Source organism: Manis javanica, chromosome 5 (genome assembly GCF_040802235.1).
Source record: "Manis javanica isolate MJ-LG chromosome 5, MJ_LKY, whole genome shotgun sequence".
NCBI classification, from domain to species: Eukaryota; Metazoa; Chordata; class Mammalia; order Pholidota; family Manidae; genus Manis; species Manis javanica.
The window spans coordinates 63,882,495-63,899,654 of record NC_133160.1 but is presented as its reverse complement, the minus strand read 5'-3'; the positions used below and the strand labels follow the sequence as shown (position 1 = coordinate 63,899,654).

Genomic DNA, 17,160 nt, shown 5'->3' with positions numbered 1-17,160 from the left:
ATAATGTTGGCTGGTGAGCCTTCTGGGGCAAAAAATGTTACTCCTGAATGACAGAGTGTATTTATAAGGCTTTTCAAAAAATTATTTTTTGAAGAGCAATTTCCTTTAATTCCTTTTAATCATAGAATTCTAGATAGAGCACTAGGGCAAAGAAGAGAGATACCTGAGATCACATTAGGCACCAGCAGAAGCGGCAAAGGCCCTAGCTCTCATTTCGTTTGGTGTTCTCCCTGCCTGAAACAGTCTATCCAACCACCACATGTAGAAACTGGCATATAGTGATCTGCACCTTTGTGTTGGCAGCAGTGATGCTGGGGTGTGGGACCCACATCCCCTTGCGGGTGACAGTGAGCAGGAGCTACGAGGCAGTGATGCTGTCCCCAATTTAGCTTTGGTAAAAATTTGGCCAGCATTTTTTTTTGTAACATGATTTGGTTCATACATTTGACTAAAAGCTTGTTTATTTCTCCTTGTTCCTCCTTAGTGACTATTTACTTTCACATTGCTTGTCTGAGTAAGACCCCAGAGAGAAATAACTGTGATTCTTCCTGCAAGGTCTTAAAGTTGAATAACCACAATAGTTCCCTAGGGAAATTAAGTCCCCAGGAGCCAAAGGAAGGGCCTATCGTTGGCAGTTCTGCAGTATGCGATGGGAAATGCAGCACCAGGGACTCATGTTCATGTTTTACTCAGATCACTTAGAAAATAGTTTCTACCTTTGAAACATTAGCCATCTGCAGCAAACTTTGCAATTAACTTCAAGGTTGAAGTCTTCAATATGATTTCCCTTTAATGCTCAGAACTGCCTGAGATGGTATGTTCTAGTCTGGGGTAGAATAGAAACTTTGATAGGTCATTGAAAAAGAGGATAAAAGCAGATCTTACCTACTTCCTTGACTTCAACTATTCTCTATGCTGCTGAGTTTAAAGTTTCTGCGGCATAGCTTTTTCTGAGTTCTAATGGACTGCTTATTGGGCATTTGCTTTTGGATGTGTTCAGATACTTGAGATTTTTGGAACTTGTCTTTTCCTATGGCTTGCCTCAGAGAATGCCGTCCAAACCTGAAAGCTGGGAGTGCTTTGTGGGTGCATCTTCAGCCAAATGATGATCCAGGTCGAAGCGGTGGTCACTGGCCATTTAGTTTAAGCCTCTTCATTTCTTGCCTGGAATAGTGCAGCAGCCTCTTATCTATCTGGTTTCCTTGACTCAGGTCTTGCTGAAATTAATCCCTCTCACCCCAAATAGCTGCAGCTTTGCCAACACTATCTCATAGCAATAACTTCTTCAATAAGAACTGATTTTGTCATTCCACATAGCCTTCAGGGGACCCTCCAGACTTTTTCAGGTAATTAAAAAGGGCTTATCAGATGGTCTGTATTTTACACATATTAGTTGTATTTTATACAATATGTGAGGTAGGCATTATTACCTAATTTGCAGATGAGTAAACTGAGGCATAGAAATTATGTAATTTGCTCAAGGCCAGTAGGTTGTGTTTGAGCTCCCTGGGCTCTACTGCCTCTCAGAATATAAAAATGGTTCACATTAAGTAGTTTGTGTGCTTTTGAGGATGCTGAGGATTATGCATGTGAACTTGAGTTCAGTGAATCTCTATAAAGCTAATAATCTTGGCTTCAAATATTATGTACTGGGTGAACGACTGAACCTAATGGATAATGAGCGATATAGTCAGCTTGTGGTCAGCTGGTACTTGAATTCTAGGGAGAATGAAATTAGTTTAATGTCATATACATTTAAGTGACATACACATTTTTACAGATAAAATATGCATATCTGATCAAAGACCTTTCATGAACTCAATTCTTTGTATATCCTGACACACTGCTTGGGAAGTTAAAGAGAATTATTTAAAATCAGTTTCTTGATGATGAATCTGGAATTAGGGCCAATGTGTTAGAACTTTAAATAGACGCTGTGCAAAAAGTTAGTATTTTTGAGATAAAAAGTACAATAAATCTGGTTAGTTTTTACAAATAAAGTCAAACAATGCCAAATTAAGTAGCAAAGATAAAAGGAAAAAAGGTGTGCTGTCATTCCTAATGTATTATTAATGTATACTGATATTCTCACTACTACTTTGCTTATACATTGCTGAGTTTTAAAAAGTACACTTACAATGATGGGTTAGTAATAGTTATTTTACCCACTAATCTGGTTGATAGTTCTAATTCCAGTATTATTACCAGTGTGAAGCAATCTCTTCATGAAGCAAATCTTTTTCTCTGCTGTTTCCCTTCCCCATGGACCAGCCTCAAAGGGCGCTTTCCTTTTCTTGCTCATTTTGGCTCTGCTCCTGTTTGAATTGTTTGTACTTCTCTTTTTCATATCATATGCTGTGCTCCTATCTGCCTCAACTAGTCCCAAGTTCTCAAAGTGAGTAAAATACCTTTCAAACACCATGCTTTAAAAAACCTTGCTTATTTTGAAACAGGAAATCACACGATATTGTATCACCACTTCACAATTGCTAAGCACAATTTAACATGTATTTATGAACTGCTGGCAGATATTTGGTAGATATGATATTTTTCTTGGTGAAAATATCACCACCCATTGAAGAAATCCGGAAACCTTTTCAAAGGAGGTAACCCACTAAATACTCTAGCTTACTTTGTGTAATCTCTGTCTTTCAGTAATGTTACTTGACTTTTTAGGTTATGACCAATTTTTTTCAAGGTTTGAAGAAATTACCAAATCTCACTAGATATGAAGATGCTTCTTCTAGGAGGTTTTCTATGTAATGCATATAACTTGACAACCAAAGGGGCTTTTGGGGTTAGAGTTGGTCAGAAAAGGCAAAAAGAAGAGACTTGCCACTTTAGTTACAGTAAAGTTGATGAATGAGAAAGTGGAAGTAGGATTTTCAAATCTTATTTTGTGCTTGTATTTTCCGTCAAGAACACGGATTCTTGAACTGAAAAGGATAGACTAGACACTGGTAAAAGTTACATGAAGTCTAGGACATGTGAAGCACTTGTATGAGAGCATCTAGCTGTTTATATTGAGTTCAAGCCACCGGATCCAGATGAATTACATCCCAGGGCACTCAGAGAATCTTTCAAGTTCTCTGTGAAAGTTCTCAATCACTGTCAGCAAATGGGAGAGATGTCAAAAGTATGAACTCTGTAAACTCTGAAGATGCAGTGTTGTGCAGTAGAAGGAACCTGGTGTGGGGCAGACCTGGTTTGAAAGTCTGCAGTGCCACCTCTCTGGCAGTGTGACCCTGGGCAAGATGTTTTATGATGCCTTGTATTGACTGTTGGGAAAGGAACGATAACACCTAGCAGGGTTGTTGGCTTATGTCAGATAATAAATGCAAAATGCTTTCACAATGCCTTCTTTATAACAGGTGCTCAATCAATAGACATTATTAATACAGATCAGCATGTTTACTGTGGATCCAGGGAAAGAGATTCTTTTGGTCATTTGTAGGAACATGATTATAACTTCCCTCATTCTCTTTTATCCACTATAGTTTATATGAAAGGAGATGCTAGTCTCATTTTTAATCTTCACAGATCTAAGTGCTAACAGAAATCCTTATCATATTATGCTCTGATGACTTTTTTATTCTTTGAAAAAAGGAAGGAAAACACAGAATGAAAATTTCCATGATGTCATGTCAAAGGACTTTAAAGGGTTTTAAACTTATGAAAGGACCAAGCAGTGATCACTAGAATGCTACACAGATTTACAAAGAAGAAATCCATCTGACTAATTTAGTTTTCTTCTTGGACAATAATACATGAGGTCTGGGAGTTTTGACAGCTGTGGCATAAACGAATTTGTGTGATGCAAAAGGCTGGGTCTTTCTTGATGGTTTATGATAGTGTAGCAGCAGCAATATGGGCCAGATTAAAAACAGGCTGAATGATCATCCCTCATGCATCTTGATTGGTGACCATTATGGGAGGTGGTGGTTGGTATGCTCTGAGAGACAGCACTCAGATCTATCTAGTTCTCATATTTTCAGTGATTTGCACAAAAAATAAGGGTGGCACATTAATCAGATCTGTAGATGGCATTTGTTGTAAATAAAAATATTATCATGGGTGCAAGAAATATAGCAGAAAACAAAACAGACACAGTCCCTATGCTTGCGGACAACAGATTGGATGACAGAATTAGGAGCAAAAATGACATCAGCACACTGTAATACTATAATGAAATTTAAAAGGGATGAATGGCCAGTCTGGCTTCTGGGACAAACATTTAGTTTAGTAACAGAATCTTTTGAAAGACTTGGGATTTTAGTCAACTTTATGCTCAATGTCTGTCCAACAGTGAGATTCGGTGTCAGGAAAGCTAACAGATTTTAAGCTGCATTAAGGGAAGTATAGTTTCTAGAAAGTAATCCGCACTTTTTTTCTCATTCTAAATACTAATGAGGAATTATACATACATTTCCATTAATCACTAACTATAGCAACTCTCAGAGCATGCTTTCCTCAGAGACCCTGTCAGATTCTTCTTGGGGTGGGGAGTAGGGCATAGGATATGAAGCCATATCCATCCCGTGGAGATTCTAATATATATTGTTCCTCTACACTCAGGCAGGATCACTTACTCTTTCTCCTTACCCCTTTCAGTCATGATCTAAAACAAGGGAATTAATAGTTTTATACCTCGCACACAATGTTTAGCTCTGGGCATGAGACTGATGCAGCCCAAGCATACCTGGTATAAAGGAGGTGTTCAATATTGAAAGAGTAAAGAAGGATATATGCACACTGGAGTGCTTTCAGAGACTGGTTGGTGAAAGGACTCAAAACTAAGTCCTCTGAGGAAATGGAGATGTTTATTAAGTGCAGAGAGAACATGATAATTATTTCCAAAATGCTGAAGATCTGCCATGTGGAAGGTAGTTTAGACTTTGTTGCACAGGCTAGAACTCAGATGGGGGACACATTTTAGCTCAGTATGAGAAAGAACTTTCTAATGGTCAAAGCTGTTGGAAAGTGGATTGGGCCATGCCAAGGGAGACTAAACTGCTCCTGTTGTGAATTTCAACAGCTGTGCAGAATGCAGTAGTAATTTGTTACTAAAAACAGTGAGCTTCAAGAATTTGTTTTTAAAAATAAAGTGGAGCAGATTCAAAGTTACGTCTATAATGTTATTCTCATTTGCTTACATTCCAATACACTCTGAGTGGCAGAAACAAGAGCAGGGTTAGAGCTAAGTACCCTGGAGTATCTTTGGAAATGATGTGGGGCACCCGTGCATGCTTTGTGGGAAAGCCTGGGGCCAGAAGGCCACTAACTGAGTGTAGATTTCCTTTTCTTGGTAAGTGGGTGGGTGCCAGTGTTGTAAAAAATTACTTTAAAGATGCCTTTCCATCCTATTATTTTTGTTATCTAAATATGTTCATATTTACTTAGTTCCTCCTCATATAAATACTAAGAACACTAATAATGTCACAAAAGCACATGTTTTTATACATTTTGAGGGCTGGTAAAGAAGGGATAGATTCCATACATAACACTGGGGTATTGCAGTCTCTCCTCTCTGTATACAGATATGTACATATCCATTTGTAAGTAAGCTAAAAAAATTAATAATTTCTGATAAAGATGTTTGTAAAAAAAGCTCACTACAGATTTGTTATTTTGGAAAAATTGAAAGAACACACTATGGTTAAAGACAGAATTTATAGTAAAATGTTTAAACTGTTTTTTCCCTCTTTGATTTGTCTTGTTGGCTTGGCAGACTGTGCAACTATGAAATATTCATATTTGCTGAATAAATGAATGACTGCATTGTTGCTAATGCTCTCCCATATTTGGGGTAGTTATGATTCTCACAGCAGAGGAGAAATCAAAGATTGTTTTTGCCCCAATTTGCATATTTGTATACAAAGGGAAGAAGAGGTAATCATCTCTCTTTTCTGGAGCAGGGAGACACAATAACGAAACATGAATAAATAAAATGAACTAGCTGTTTTGTCCCCAGTTTCAGATTTATGTCATTTCTTTTATCTCTTTCCTATTCATTTCCACTGTCTCCTAAAATATCGTTCACAGAATGAGTTGTACTTAACTGCCTGTGTCAGTGAAGTAAGACTGACCAGTATGAGAAATGTGAAAAAATTCCATGACATTTTTACATCAGAAATCATTAGCTAACATACTTTCTGAAAGTAAAATAAGCATACGTGTTGCATTTTGCTGCTAAACATAGCTTAAGTCTGTTCAAATTCAAGAGATCTCAGAAAGGCCTATTATCTGTATATTAGCAGCCTATTCTTTTATTGGGAGATATCTTAGCATTCAAACGGATCTAACTGGAGAAGGTTATAAATATTACAGTGTAAGGAGTAGGTGCCTATGGCCAAAGTTCGGAGGAAGAGCTTGTATTGGAAGATTTACCTTGAGGAAATGAGTCTGGGAAGTTAGATTTTCTTTTTGAAAAAGGAAAACAATAATACTTATAATCCACTTGTCCAGGATGTTAGTTTTTGAAATACTTCCTCCTACAGTCTCATTTTTTTTTTTGGTCAGATAAAATTCTAACATCTTCTCTAATTAAATTAAAATTCAAAATTCTATAAACATGCATATGAACATAACTCTTACTACATGGAAATTAGTCTGTGAGTGACATGGGAAGGAATTTAGACAATCAAATGAAAAATTCCTTAAATGTAAATAAGCTATGCACATCCTATCTAATTTCCATTTAACTGCTATATTTGTATTATTTGGTTTCATCATTGCACGTGACATTAGCAACAATTTGCCCCCTCCTACTCAGAGGATCAGATTTCCTCCATCCTCTACCTCCTGTCCTATTGGATTCTCTTGGGTTCAGGCCTCTCAGCGGTCCTATTCATCTCCTTCAATGACTCCCCTTCCTGAGCTCATTCAACAAAGACATTTTCTAAGGTCCTGACCTTAAAAACTCTTTTTCAGTTTTTGATCAGTTACTGAATACCTTCCCTGTGCCAGAAACTATGTCGAGTGCTGAGAAGACAGTGATGAATGAGACCAGACATGAGTCCTACTTTTAAGGGGCTTGCAGTCTGTTGGAGAGGAGATGACATTAAAGACAACACTTCAAAAAGGGCTAATTACAAATTTTGATAAGTGGCGTGAAGGAAAAATACAGCACACTACTAAAAGCAATAGAACAAGAGGACCTAATCTAGTCTGGAGACTAGGAAAGGCAATCTGAGCGGTGATGTCTGAGTGGTGACCTGGAGATTTGCAAATGGCAAAGCACATGCAGAGCCCGTGTGCGGGGAGGGAGAATGACGGACTGACGGAAGTAGAAGGAGGCCGTCGTGAGGGTGAGAGCACGGAAATGAGGGGAAGAGGTAGTGGGCCACACTGCAGCAGGCCCCATGGCAAGCTCCTACACTCCATGGCTTTAATTCTTAGCTCTGCACCAAACACTCCACAACTATCCCTATTTGTTAGCACCAGTCCTAAACTTCTGACTGTTGGTTGGATATTTACAGATGAATATTTTCATGTCACCTCAAACTCAATTCATTATTTTTTATTAGGACTACTGCAACAGTCTTCTCTGTTATCCAGATGCAAACCTACCTGTTCTAATCACTAGAAAGCAAGGCACACCAGGTTCAAACTAGGAGCAGAGAATGAATAACCAAATGGATCAATGAAAATCAATAGGACCGTGATAGTTCAGTGCTCACGCATTCTCAGAATTTAAGATTCCATTTGATAACTAATGCTTTGAGTAATAGCAAAAAATACAACAAAACAATAAAACCTCCCAAATTCTTAAGTATCAATATTTGACAAATACCAGAAATTGTTAAAAATGAAACACTACAATATACATTAAAATACATGACAGCATCATTTTAGAAAGTGTGTAATTTATTACATTTGTGAGTTTATAATAAAATGGATACTCGGGAACTTTAAAAATGAGTTGGAAGTAACAATTAGATGTAAAATTCTCAAATCATAGAACCTGAAATATCAAAATTCTAGCATTGTCTTAAAATCTTCCTCATGATTAGCATAGTTAGAAAATTACTATGCTCTTCCAAAAGAAAAAGGGGGAATTGAAAAATAGACATGTTGATGAAGGCAATGAGTTCTTCTCAGCTGGCTTTATTCTCCACTGCAGCTCAATATAGGATTATATTTTCTTTGCTGTCACTGTTCTGTTTTCCAATAACCCTAAAAACAGAATGGAAAATGCTTATGCAAAATGACACAAGCCTTAACCATTCTCTGCAGGTTTTACTATTTCAGTACACTTCTAGTCCAACAGCTTTCCCAACTCTAAAGTTCTGTGAACTATGAATATTTTTAAATATTTTCCAGATTCATCATGGAGGCTGCTTTTCTTCTCTGCACTGTAATCACACTGAGCTGCAATTAAAATAAACAATCAGTAAGTAGTTACTTTTTCTGTGGAAAATCTTAGACTAATACAAAGTATAATGCATCACAACTTATAATTAACTGAAAATGATCTTATTGTAAGGGGTCATGAAAGAGGTCACTTTCTGTGCTCATTTTGATTTTACTCCTGAGATTTTAAAATGTCTATATTAAACTAGAGATGCACATGTCAAATATGATATTCCATAGCTCAGAGTGGTACATTTAGAATTCTAAAACATATTTCATAAATGGATGAAAATATCTACATAAAAGTTAATCAGAAAATGGCTTAAAAACTAAGGGAGAGCCAGCACAGGCTGGTAATAAAAAGATGACAATAGATCAAAGTATGAAAAGTCTAAGAGTAAAATAATCTTTAAATATTAATTGGAATTGATAATATACATGGTAAAAAAAGTCTAACAGTACAAGAGAGTATACAGCACAAAGGGAGTCTTCCTACTGCTGCCTTAATTCCACAGCCCTGTATTTCCAGATATACCTACTATTTCCAGTTTCTAAGTACATTTTTAGAAAAATTCTAAATGAGAACTGATGCATTTATTTCCTCACCTCTTTTTTTTTTGAGAGGGCATCTCTCATATTTATTGATCAAATGGTTGTTAACAATAATAAAATTCTGTATAGGGGACTCAATGCACAATCATTAATCAACCCCAAGCCTAATTCTCAACAGTTTCCAATCTTCTGAAGCATAACGAACAAGTTCTTACATGGTTCCTCACCCCTTTTTATTTAAAAAATGATGAAGTACTTCACACACTCTCCATGTTGGTTTTTCCCTCCTACATGACCTACCTTAGAAATGACTCCATACTAGACCTACTCTATTCCACTTAACAGCTGTAAACCTTTCCCTCTATGGATATTCCATAATTTAACTAGTTTTCTGTTGATGGGCAGTTAGATGGTTTTTAATCTTTAAAATTATAGGCAATGCTCTTTACATGCTTCCTTGCACAGGCTTCCCAGGTGCAAGTACACCACCTGTAAATAAATTTGCAGAACTGTGGGAGCAAAGGCTACGTCCATTTACAGTTTTTGGGAGATACTATCAAACTGGGCTCCAAAGAGATTGTACCAATACATACCTACATCAATGATATGTGAAAGTGCTGTACGATGTATTGTCAAACTTCATGATCTGACATGTGAAAAATGACATGTGATTACACTTTGAATTTGTATTAGTCTTATGGGTGAGGATGAGCATCTTTTTAAATGTTTAAAAGCCGTATCTTTCCTTTCCTGTAAATATCCTTTATTCATTTATCTATCATCCTGTATCACTTTTTCTGTTGACTTGACCGCTCTTTCAATATATTTAGGATATTAGCCTTTTTTCATATGTATTGCAAATATTTTTCTCAGCTTGTCATTGATTTTGACCTTTTAATGCAGAAATTTGGAATTTTACATGGTCCCATTTATTGATTTCTTTTTATAGTTTCTAGGTTTTGTGTTCTTACATAGAAAGGCTTCACACTGATTTTACTGTCAAAAGAACACAGTATGGTTTTTAGCAGTTTGGAGTGATACATTCAGAACATGTAACCATTGTCCAAAGACAGATGAGGAACGGATAGGTAAAGTCAATCAAAACAGCACTTTAGAGAATGATGGCATCAGTGCGACAGAGGGCTCATTAAAGCACTGACGTGACTCTGGCTTACCTTGGTAACTATGACATGTTAGGAAAAATAATCTTTTAACTCTTTTATTTCATTAAACATCAGGTTTTTAGCTGGATATTATTTCTAATAGCAGTTCCAAGTGTTTAGAGGAAAATGTGAAAATTAGAAAGGATTCAGAGAAGGTAAAGATAAAGATTCTAAAGAACTGAATGTGTCTTTACAGAAAGCCTATGACTAGGACTCATTTAAAATAGAAAAAAAATTAACTCTCTTATGGAATAAGTTCTTTTTGTGTATGGGGAGAATGCTGAATGATTATTTTCCATCTTCAAATGAGAACAGAATGGAAGGAGAAAGTTTCAGGAAAAACTTGTGAAGTGGTTACAGATAAAACATTTAAAAAAAGCTAACAACCTCTATAGCATCTTACTATGCTGATGGACAGTGACGGCAATGGGGTGTGGGGGGTACTTGATAATATGGGTGAATGTAGTAACCACAATGTTGCTCGTGTGAAACCTTCATAAGATTATATCAATGATACCTTAATTAAAAAAAAGTTCACAAAGAGAATGGTGGAATCTCTGCCATTAGAGAGGTTAAATAACAGGAGAAGCATCAACATTGCATTGTTTAGGTTTAGTTCTCTTAGGAGAGAGCTTAAGCTAGCTGCCAATTGGAATGTATGTATATGGTTGTATAACTGTACTGTTTTACCTATAGAGCTCAAGATAGTTGATTTTAAGGAGGCACTTTTTTCACCATATTTCTAAAAAAAAGGTAAAGTTAAGCTTTAAGGATTGTGATATAGAAATTTAATTTCTTATATATCTAAGTATCTATTTAACATTTAATGACTATGCTAAGTGCTTAATTCTCTGGCGTGTCAAGAACTGGAGGGAGATGTTATTATCTTACATTAAACATGAAGAAACTGAGAGTTAAGAGAGGTTGAAATTGCCCATGTGACTTCCAATCTCAGGCTGCTTGCCTGTCACCAAAGTGCTCTCAAGGCGCTGACCAGTATTACGCTCTGCTTCCTGCTACCTTATAATCTAAATCAATGAGTGAATTCTTGAGGGATTAACTCATAATTGCATAAAAAGTTAATCTTATTTGATAAAGCTATAATTCCCTTCACAGGAAGGGCAAATTATTGTTGGATTTTCTTTAAGTGCCATATCATGTTCATACTAGAAGTGGATTTCAAAAAACGTCTAGAAACATCATGCAATAAATTGGAATTCAGTGAATATTTAGAGTTGCTTTACAATGTATGAAATATACTATCTAAGAATATTAATTTTGATTGAAACAGAACAGTTAAAACCAAATACAAATGTAGTAACAGGGTTTTTGTCTGCCTACCTGACTCTCTGTCTACTTATCTATCTATCCATTGATCTGTCTAAACTGTTTCCAGCCTATCATTATACTCACTAAACTGGCTCATTTTGTTCCTACTAGGAACGACTACTGTTCCTACTTTAGTGACTACTGTTCCTACCAAATGGCTGTATCATTGTTATGATATGTGTATATTATAAGCGATTACCCCTTAGTATTTTCACTGATGCTCTGCATTTTCTAATCTATTCCTCATTGGACCACTTACATATTGCATTTTAGGTTTATATGGCCATATACAAATGTGCATTAAATGAAGTTACCTATAAGCCAAGTAATTTTTTCCCTTTAAAAACTACAATAAAAACGAAGTGCAACTTAAAACATTACAATTAAAGCAATGCTATCTACTTCTAAATCTTTCAGTGCATACCTGCCTAATTTTAGATGGAACATAATTCCAGACCAGTGCTGGCTCCTACAGAACTTTTCGTGATCACAGAATTTTCTATATTTATGCTGTCCAATATGACAATCATAACTACACATGATTAGTGAGTACCTGAAATCTGGCTACTGTGACTGAGGACTTAAAATTTTAATTAATTTAAATAACTGAAAATTTAAACAGCTACTTGTGGCTAGCGGCTTATCATTGAACAGTGAGGTTCTGTAGTGAGCTGCCAAATGGAGGAGACCCAGGTGTCCATTTCTAAAATTTACTTTTTCAATCTCAGCTATTAAATGACTAATTTTAAGTAGTTTAATCAAGTAAAACTAAAACTACCAGGTCTCTGGGGACTTTTGAGGAACTTTTCCTATCTTTGATCTACTCAGACTATTTATTACCCAGGGATAAAGAGGAAGCTCCCTACCTGCTGGGAAGCTGACGCAGCTTTCTGTTCCGCCTGATTTAGACGCCTTTGAAGTCTGTTGGCTTTTTCTTGATGCTCTAGAATTAATTTTTCCTTCTATTAAGTGGAAATATAAAACAAACCAGTTAGGAATCCATATGTGACATAGAGATGTTTTATGGGATAATCAATGAAAAATTTGGAATCGTTTTATAAAATGTAAAGATAAATCTCCAAATTTACATTTTTTTCAAGTTATGAACTTCAAAGTTCAAAATTGATTTTAAATTCTGACTAAATTTTTTTTCTCCTCTACATGCTATCAAAGAATGTAAATTAAATCCAAAAGCAAAGTGGATCAGAAGAACAAGACTTTCACCTTTTGATCTGTTAACCTTGAGATGCTAGACCACTGATCTAGAATCACCCAGAGAGTATGGAGACACAGACAGCTGAGCCTCATCCCGGGCTTCAGTAGGGATGGGATGAGTCCTGAGGATCTGCACTTTTATCAAGTTCTTAGGCAGTGCTGATTCTGTTTGCCAGTGCATTTAGAACTACTGTGCTAGAGGAAACTGTGATATCATCTTTATTAAAGTTCAAGGAAGAGAAAATATTTGTTCTAGAAATCCTGATTTTTGAAAAGTTAGATTTATCTTAAATGACATATGCTGAAGGCATTACTTCAAGGGGAAGAACTGTTTTTACATGTTCCCCATTATATTTGTATACCCCAGAGGGTACTAGAGTCAATAGAGTTATTAAAGCATTGTTATGCATTGAATTATAAACCTAAAAAAAACCATGTTGAAGTCCTAACCCCTAATACCTATGAATGTGACCTTATTTGGAAATAGGGCATTTACTAATGATTAAGTTAAAATGAGGTCATTATGGTGGGCACAAATCCAATACGACTAGTGTCTTCATACAAAGGGAAAGCTTAGACATAAAGACAGACATGTACAAAGGGTAGACTGTGTGAAGAGACAGGGAGAACACCAACTAGGAAAGAAAGCAAGCCTGAGGCTGCCAACAGCTGAGAGAGAGGCACAGGACAGACACTCGCCCTCAGAGGGAACCCTGCTTGCTTCCTGATTTCAGATTTCTGACTTCCAGAACTGTGAGACAATAAATTTCTGTCATTTAAGTCACTCAGTTTGTAATTCTTTGTTACACCAGCCTCAGGAAACTACACAGGCATCAGGAATATAAGTCTGTCAGAACATTTTGCCATGTAGACAAGTTCAAAGAATCTATCAGTTAAAAAAATGTATTAGCCCTCACCATACATATTAGCCTAAAAAGTTTTTGTACAGCAAACAATTGTTATACAGTTTTTCTGACACTTGTCTGAATGTGAGGATAACACCAGCCTAATCAGGAACAGCAAGAAAAACACACTTTCTATGAAATACTAGGTAGTTTCCAGGTCTTAACATACAAGTGATAACAGTGAATGTCAAGCCTAGTAATATAAAATATTGAAATAACGGTATTCTGTTAAAATGAACCTATTTCTAACTGTGCCCAAAAGCAAAACTAAATTTTATGAAGAGAACTATTTAGCTATTCAGATTTACCAAAATGTTTAAATATGTAGTCCTAAATTTAAGAGGCACATCAGTAACGCTAGAGAAAACTTGAGGAAACAATCCTGTCATACAATAATGATTTTCATAGGGACAATCACATTACATAATGTACATTTTTCACAGCTGCTACTGTAATGGTAACATACAGATTAAGTCAATCATAGTACATGCAACTGTATTTTCAGTTGGCCGTTCTGGTTGCTTTTGATCTTCCAGTGTTATTAACATTACTGTGTTGAATAAACTTCCTTTTTCATATTTTACATTATTTCTTTAGAACAGATTCCTGGAAGTAGGAACTACATCAGCGTATTTTAATGGTTGTTGTCTAATTGTTTTCTGAATGGCTCATATCAGTTTACAGTGCTCCGCCATCTTAAGAGTGATGACTTCACTGTGGCTCCTGCAGAAGGCTGCAAAAAAGATGGTGCACCACACAGCCTGTTAATGAAATCCCAACAAATACATCTGAAGTTAGAACATCAAATGAAAAACCAGTGGTCTGGAAAATGCTAATCGTAATCTAGAAATTGTATTCTTTTTTTTAAAGCTTTAAAAAAAAATGATGAACTCTTGCTTTATTTTGCTTTAAAGCTTTAATCTAAAAGAATATTATTTTAATATATCCCAATAGACAAAAGTATTTTCTATGTGCCTTTTGTAAGGGACTAAAACAAAATAAGAGGAGTGGTTAAAAAAAATAATCTTAGACGTGCACAGACACACAGAGGATCCTGATGCACTCTGCAGCATCGCACAAGTTCTATCGGTGTGACTGAAACCAGAGCTCTGCCTGCCGTGCACATATGATAAATCACTCAGTGACAAAGGTTTTACTCACATTATGTGATTTGTGGATTTTTACAGGTATAGATGACTTCTACAAGAAACACTCACATCTGTATGGTCATTTCCATGTAGAGAATTAATTTGGATTTGGCTCAGGGAAAATTCTGTGACATGTGTATCAAGCTGCAGTAGAAAGCACTTCCCAGGAGAGTCATTATCTTACCTCAACTACCTTTTCATTTGCCATTTCCAGCTGAGAAAGCAGCTCTTGGGTATGAAGTTTCTGTCGACTCAGCTCACTTCTATTAATCAAAAGAGAGAGAGAGAAAAAAAAGCCAAATTGTTCAAAAATCAAGAAAACAGAATCTTTATTAGTGAGATACATGTTCATGTTTTGAACAAAAATATCTGTGTGCAAAATAAAGTTGTTTACTAATAGGTCATATCTTGACTCATTCCTTTATAAAGTGCACATATATTCTCAGTGATTGTACAACAATGTGATATACTCAACACTACTGAGCTATATACACTTAAGATGTTAAATTTAGTTAAATTTTATCACAATTTTAAAAAATGGTTAAAATGGTAAATTTAGGTTGAGAAGACCTTTGAACAACACAGGCGTTAAGGGTGCCAACCCATACACAGTTAATATGTGTATAACTTTTGACACTCCTCCAAAACTTACCTATTAAAAGCCTACTGTTGACTGGAAGCCTTACCAATAAAACGATTAACATATTTTGTATATTATATGTATTATATATTGTATTCTTACAATAGAGTAAGCTAGAGAAAAGAAAATGTTTTTTCAAATTGTCATAAATTTGAAAAAATATTTTCCAATGTTTATTATAAAAATCCATGTGTAAGTGTACCCTCACAGTTCAAACCTGTGCTGTTCAAGGGTCAACAACACAGGTTTTCAAAAATTTTACCACAATAAAAGAAAGGCAAAAAATCACACACATATTATTTTAAAAGTGCTAGAGTGTCTTTGATATTATTATCTTGAGGTATTATTTGACATTAAAACAAAAGTGTATGCATAGCAAACAAATACAGCATTTGCTATTGTAAGATCTCATAAGTCACTGTGATTCTTAGTTATAGTGTATGTATCTAAGAGTCATATGCAGTGCTTCTTAGAGGAGCTCAGCTCTTAGAAACTTAAGATAATGTTCATCACTCCAACATCATTGCAGTGTAGTATATTCAGGATTGGTATTTATGTTTTGTTTGTATATGTGCTATTTTTTACATATCACACACTCTTTATACTATATTAGTTGGAGTTATATGCATAGAACTGTCTTCCTCTTTTTTGTTCAACATATAAGCATTATATTGCTTTTGGCTAAAGATAAATTTAAGAGTGCCAGGTTAGAAGTAGTAATACAATGTAATCTTACAAGTAATTAAAAAAAATCAGATCAATTTCTGAGTATTAAAATTGTTAATTCAGGATTGGTTTTTATCATTCGACCTTAATTCTGCTTCTTAAAAAATCAACAGAAAACTCCTCCAAAGTACCTTCAGCTTTGATTCCTTTCTAAATGACTTACACAAACAGCCTAAACTCTTGGTAAGTCCCTCAAGTGTCTTATATTTGAGTGAATAGCTGTTAAAATCAGCAATATTCATTATAAATACACAGGAGAGAACAAAAAATAATGCCACCCAGAAATCAATTTCACAAGTACTTACTGAACACTCTTTATGGGCCAAATGCAAGGTACATGGTGGTAAGCACAAAGCTGTTGCCATAAGATAACTTACAGACTGAGGGTGAAATGGCTTATTCTAACTCAGTGACTTCATTAATACAGGTCACAGACTATGAGGAGCCTGACTATGAATCACTGCTTCTATAACAGATAAGCACAAATGTTTTAACTTAGCTTTATTTCAGTGGTATTAAAAATATAGAATAAATTGTGCTTAAAAGTATCTCATGTACTTTAAAATTACTGCTGCTCCCCAACATAACAAAACAAATAAAAGGAAAATGATTAAAGTGGCCAGTCATCTAGGTCAAATGCAATTAAAGATAAAAGCTATGTGCATAAGTGCTGATAAATAATCTTTAAGTACTACTGAGATGATACAATGACCCTATATATAAATTTAGCCAACATTTAAACAAAATCTTTTCAGAAAATGCCTATCGCATGATTTGATGCCTAAACCATTCATTTACTTACCATGACAATTTATCTGAATGATAGTAGCATATATATATATATGTATATTTTTTATTCTGCTGGAAATTTTAACCAACAAAAAAGAAATCCCTGGACTAATAAGTTGATTACAGGAAAGTGGCAGGATACAAGGTTAATGTATAAAAGTTGATCACAGTCCTACATATGAGCAATGAACAAATGTCATTTTTTAAAATTTCAAGCTTTAAAAAAAAATTAAAGTATCACTGATATACAATCTTATGTTGGTTTCAAATATACAACACAGTGGTCCCACAGTTACCCACATTATTAAATGCTCACCCTCACTATAGAGGTCACACATATT

General features: G+C 35.4%; 1 protein-coding gene across 11 annotated transcripts in view; it reads right to left on the bottom strand.

Moving 5' to 3' along the window:
* Nucleotides 1-7,835: 7,835 nt before the first annotated feature.
* SCLT1 (sodium channel and clathrin linker 1) overlaps nucleotides 7,836-17,160 on the bottom strand; it is a 213,252-nt gene continuing 203,927 nt past the window's right edge. For 4 of the 11 annotated variants that reach the window (XM_073237048.1, XM_036997910.2, XM_036997913.2 and 1 more), the window contains 3 exons: nucleotides 14,849-14,927; nucleotides 12,263-12,358; nucleotides 7,840-8,370 (listed from right to left, as the gene is read on the bottom strand). In XM_073237048.1, the coding sequence (XP_073093149.1) occupies nucleotides 8,308-8,370; nucleotides 12,263-12,358; nucleotides 14,849-14,927 (238 nt within the window). In that variant the 3' untranslated portion in view covers nucleotides 7,840-8,307. Of the gene's footprint in view, nucleotides 8,371-9,497; nucleotides 9,551-12,262; nucleotides 14,278-14,848; nucleotides 14,928-17,160 lie in introns of those variants that run through there. The other 7 variants (XM_036997911.2, XM_073237047.1, XR_012131572.1 and 4 more) reach the window with 7 other exon arrangements.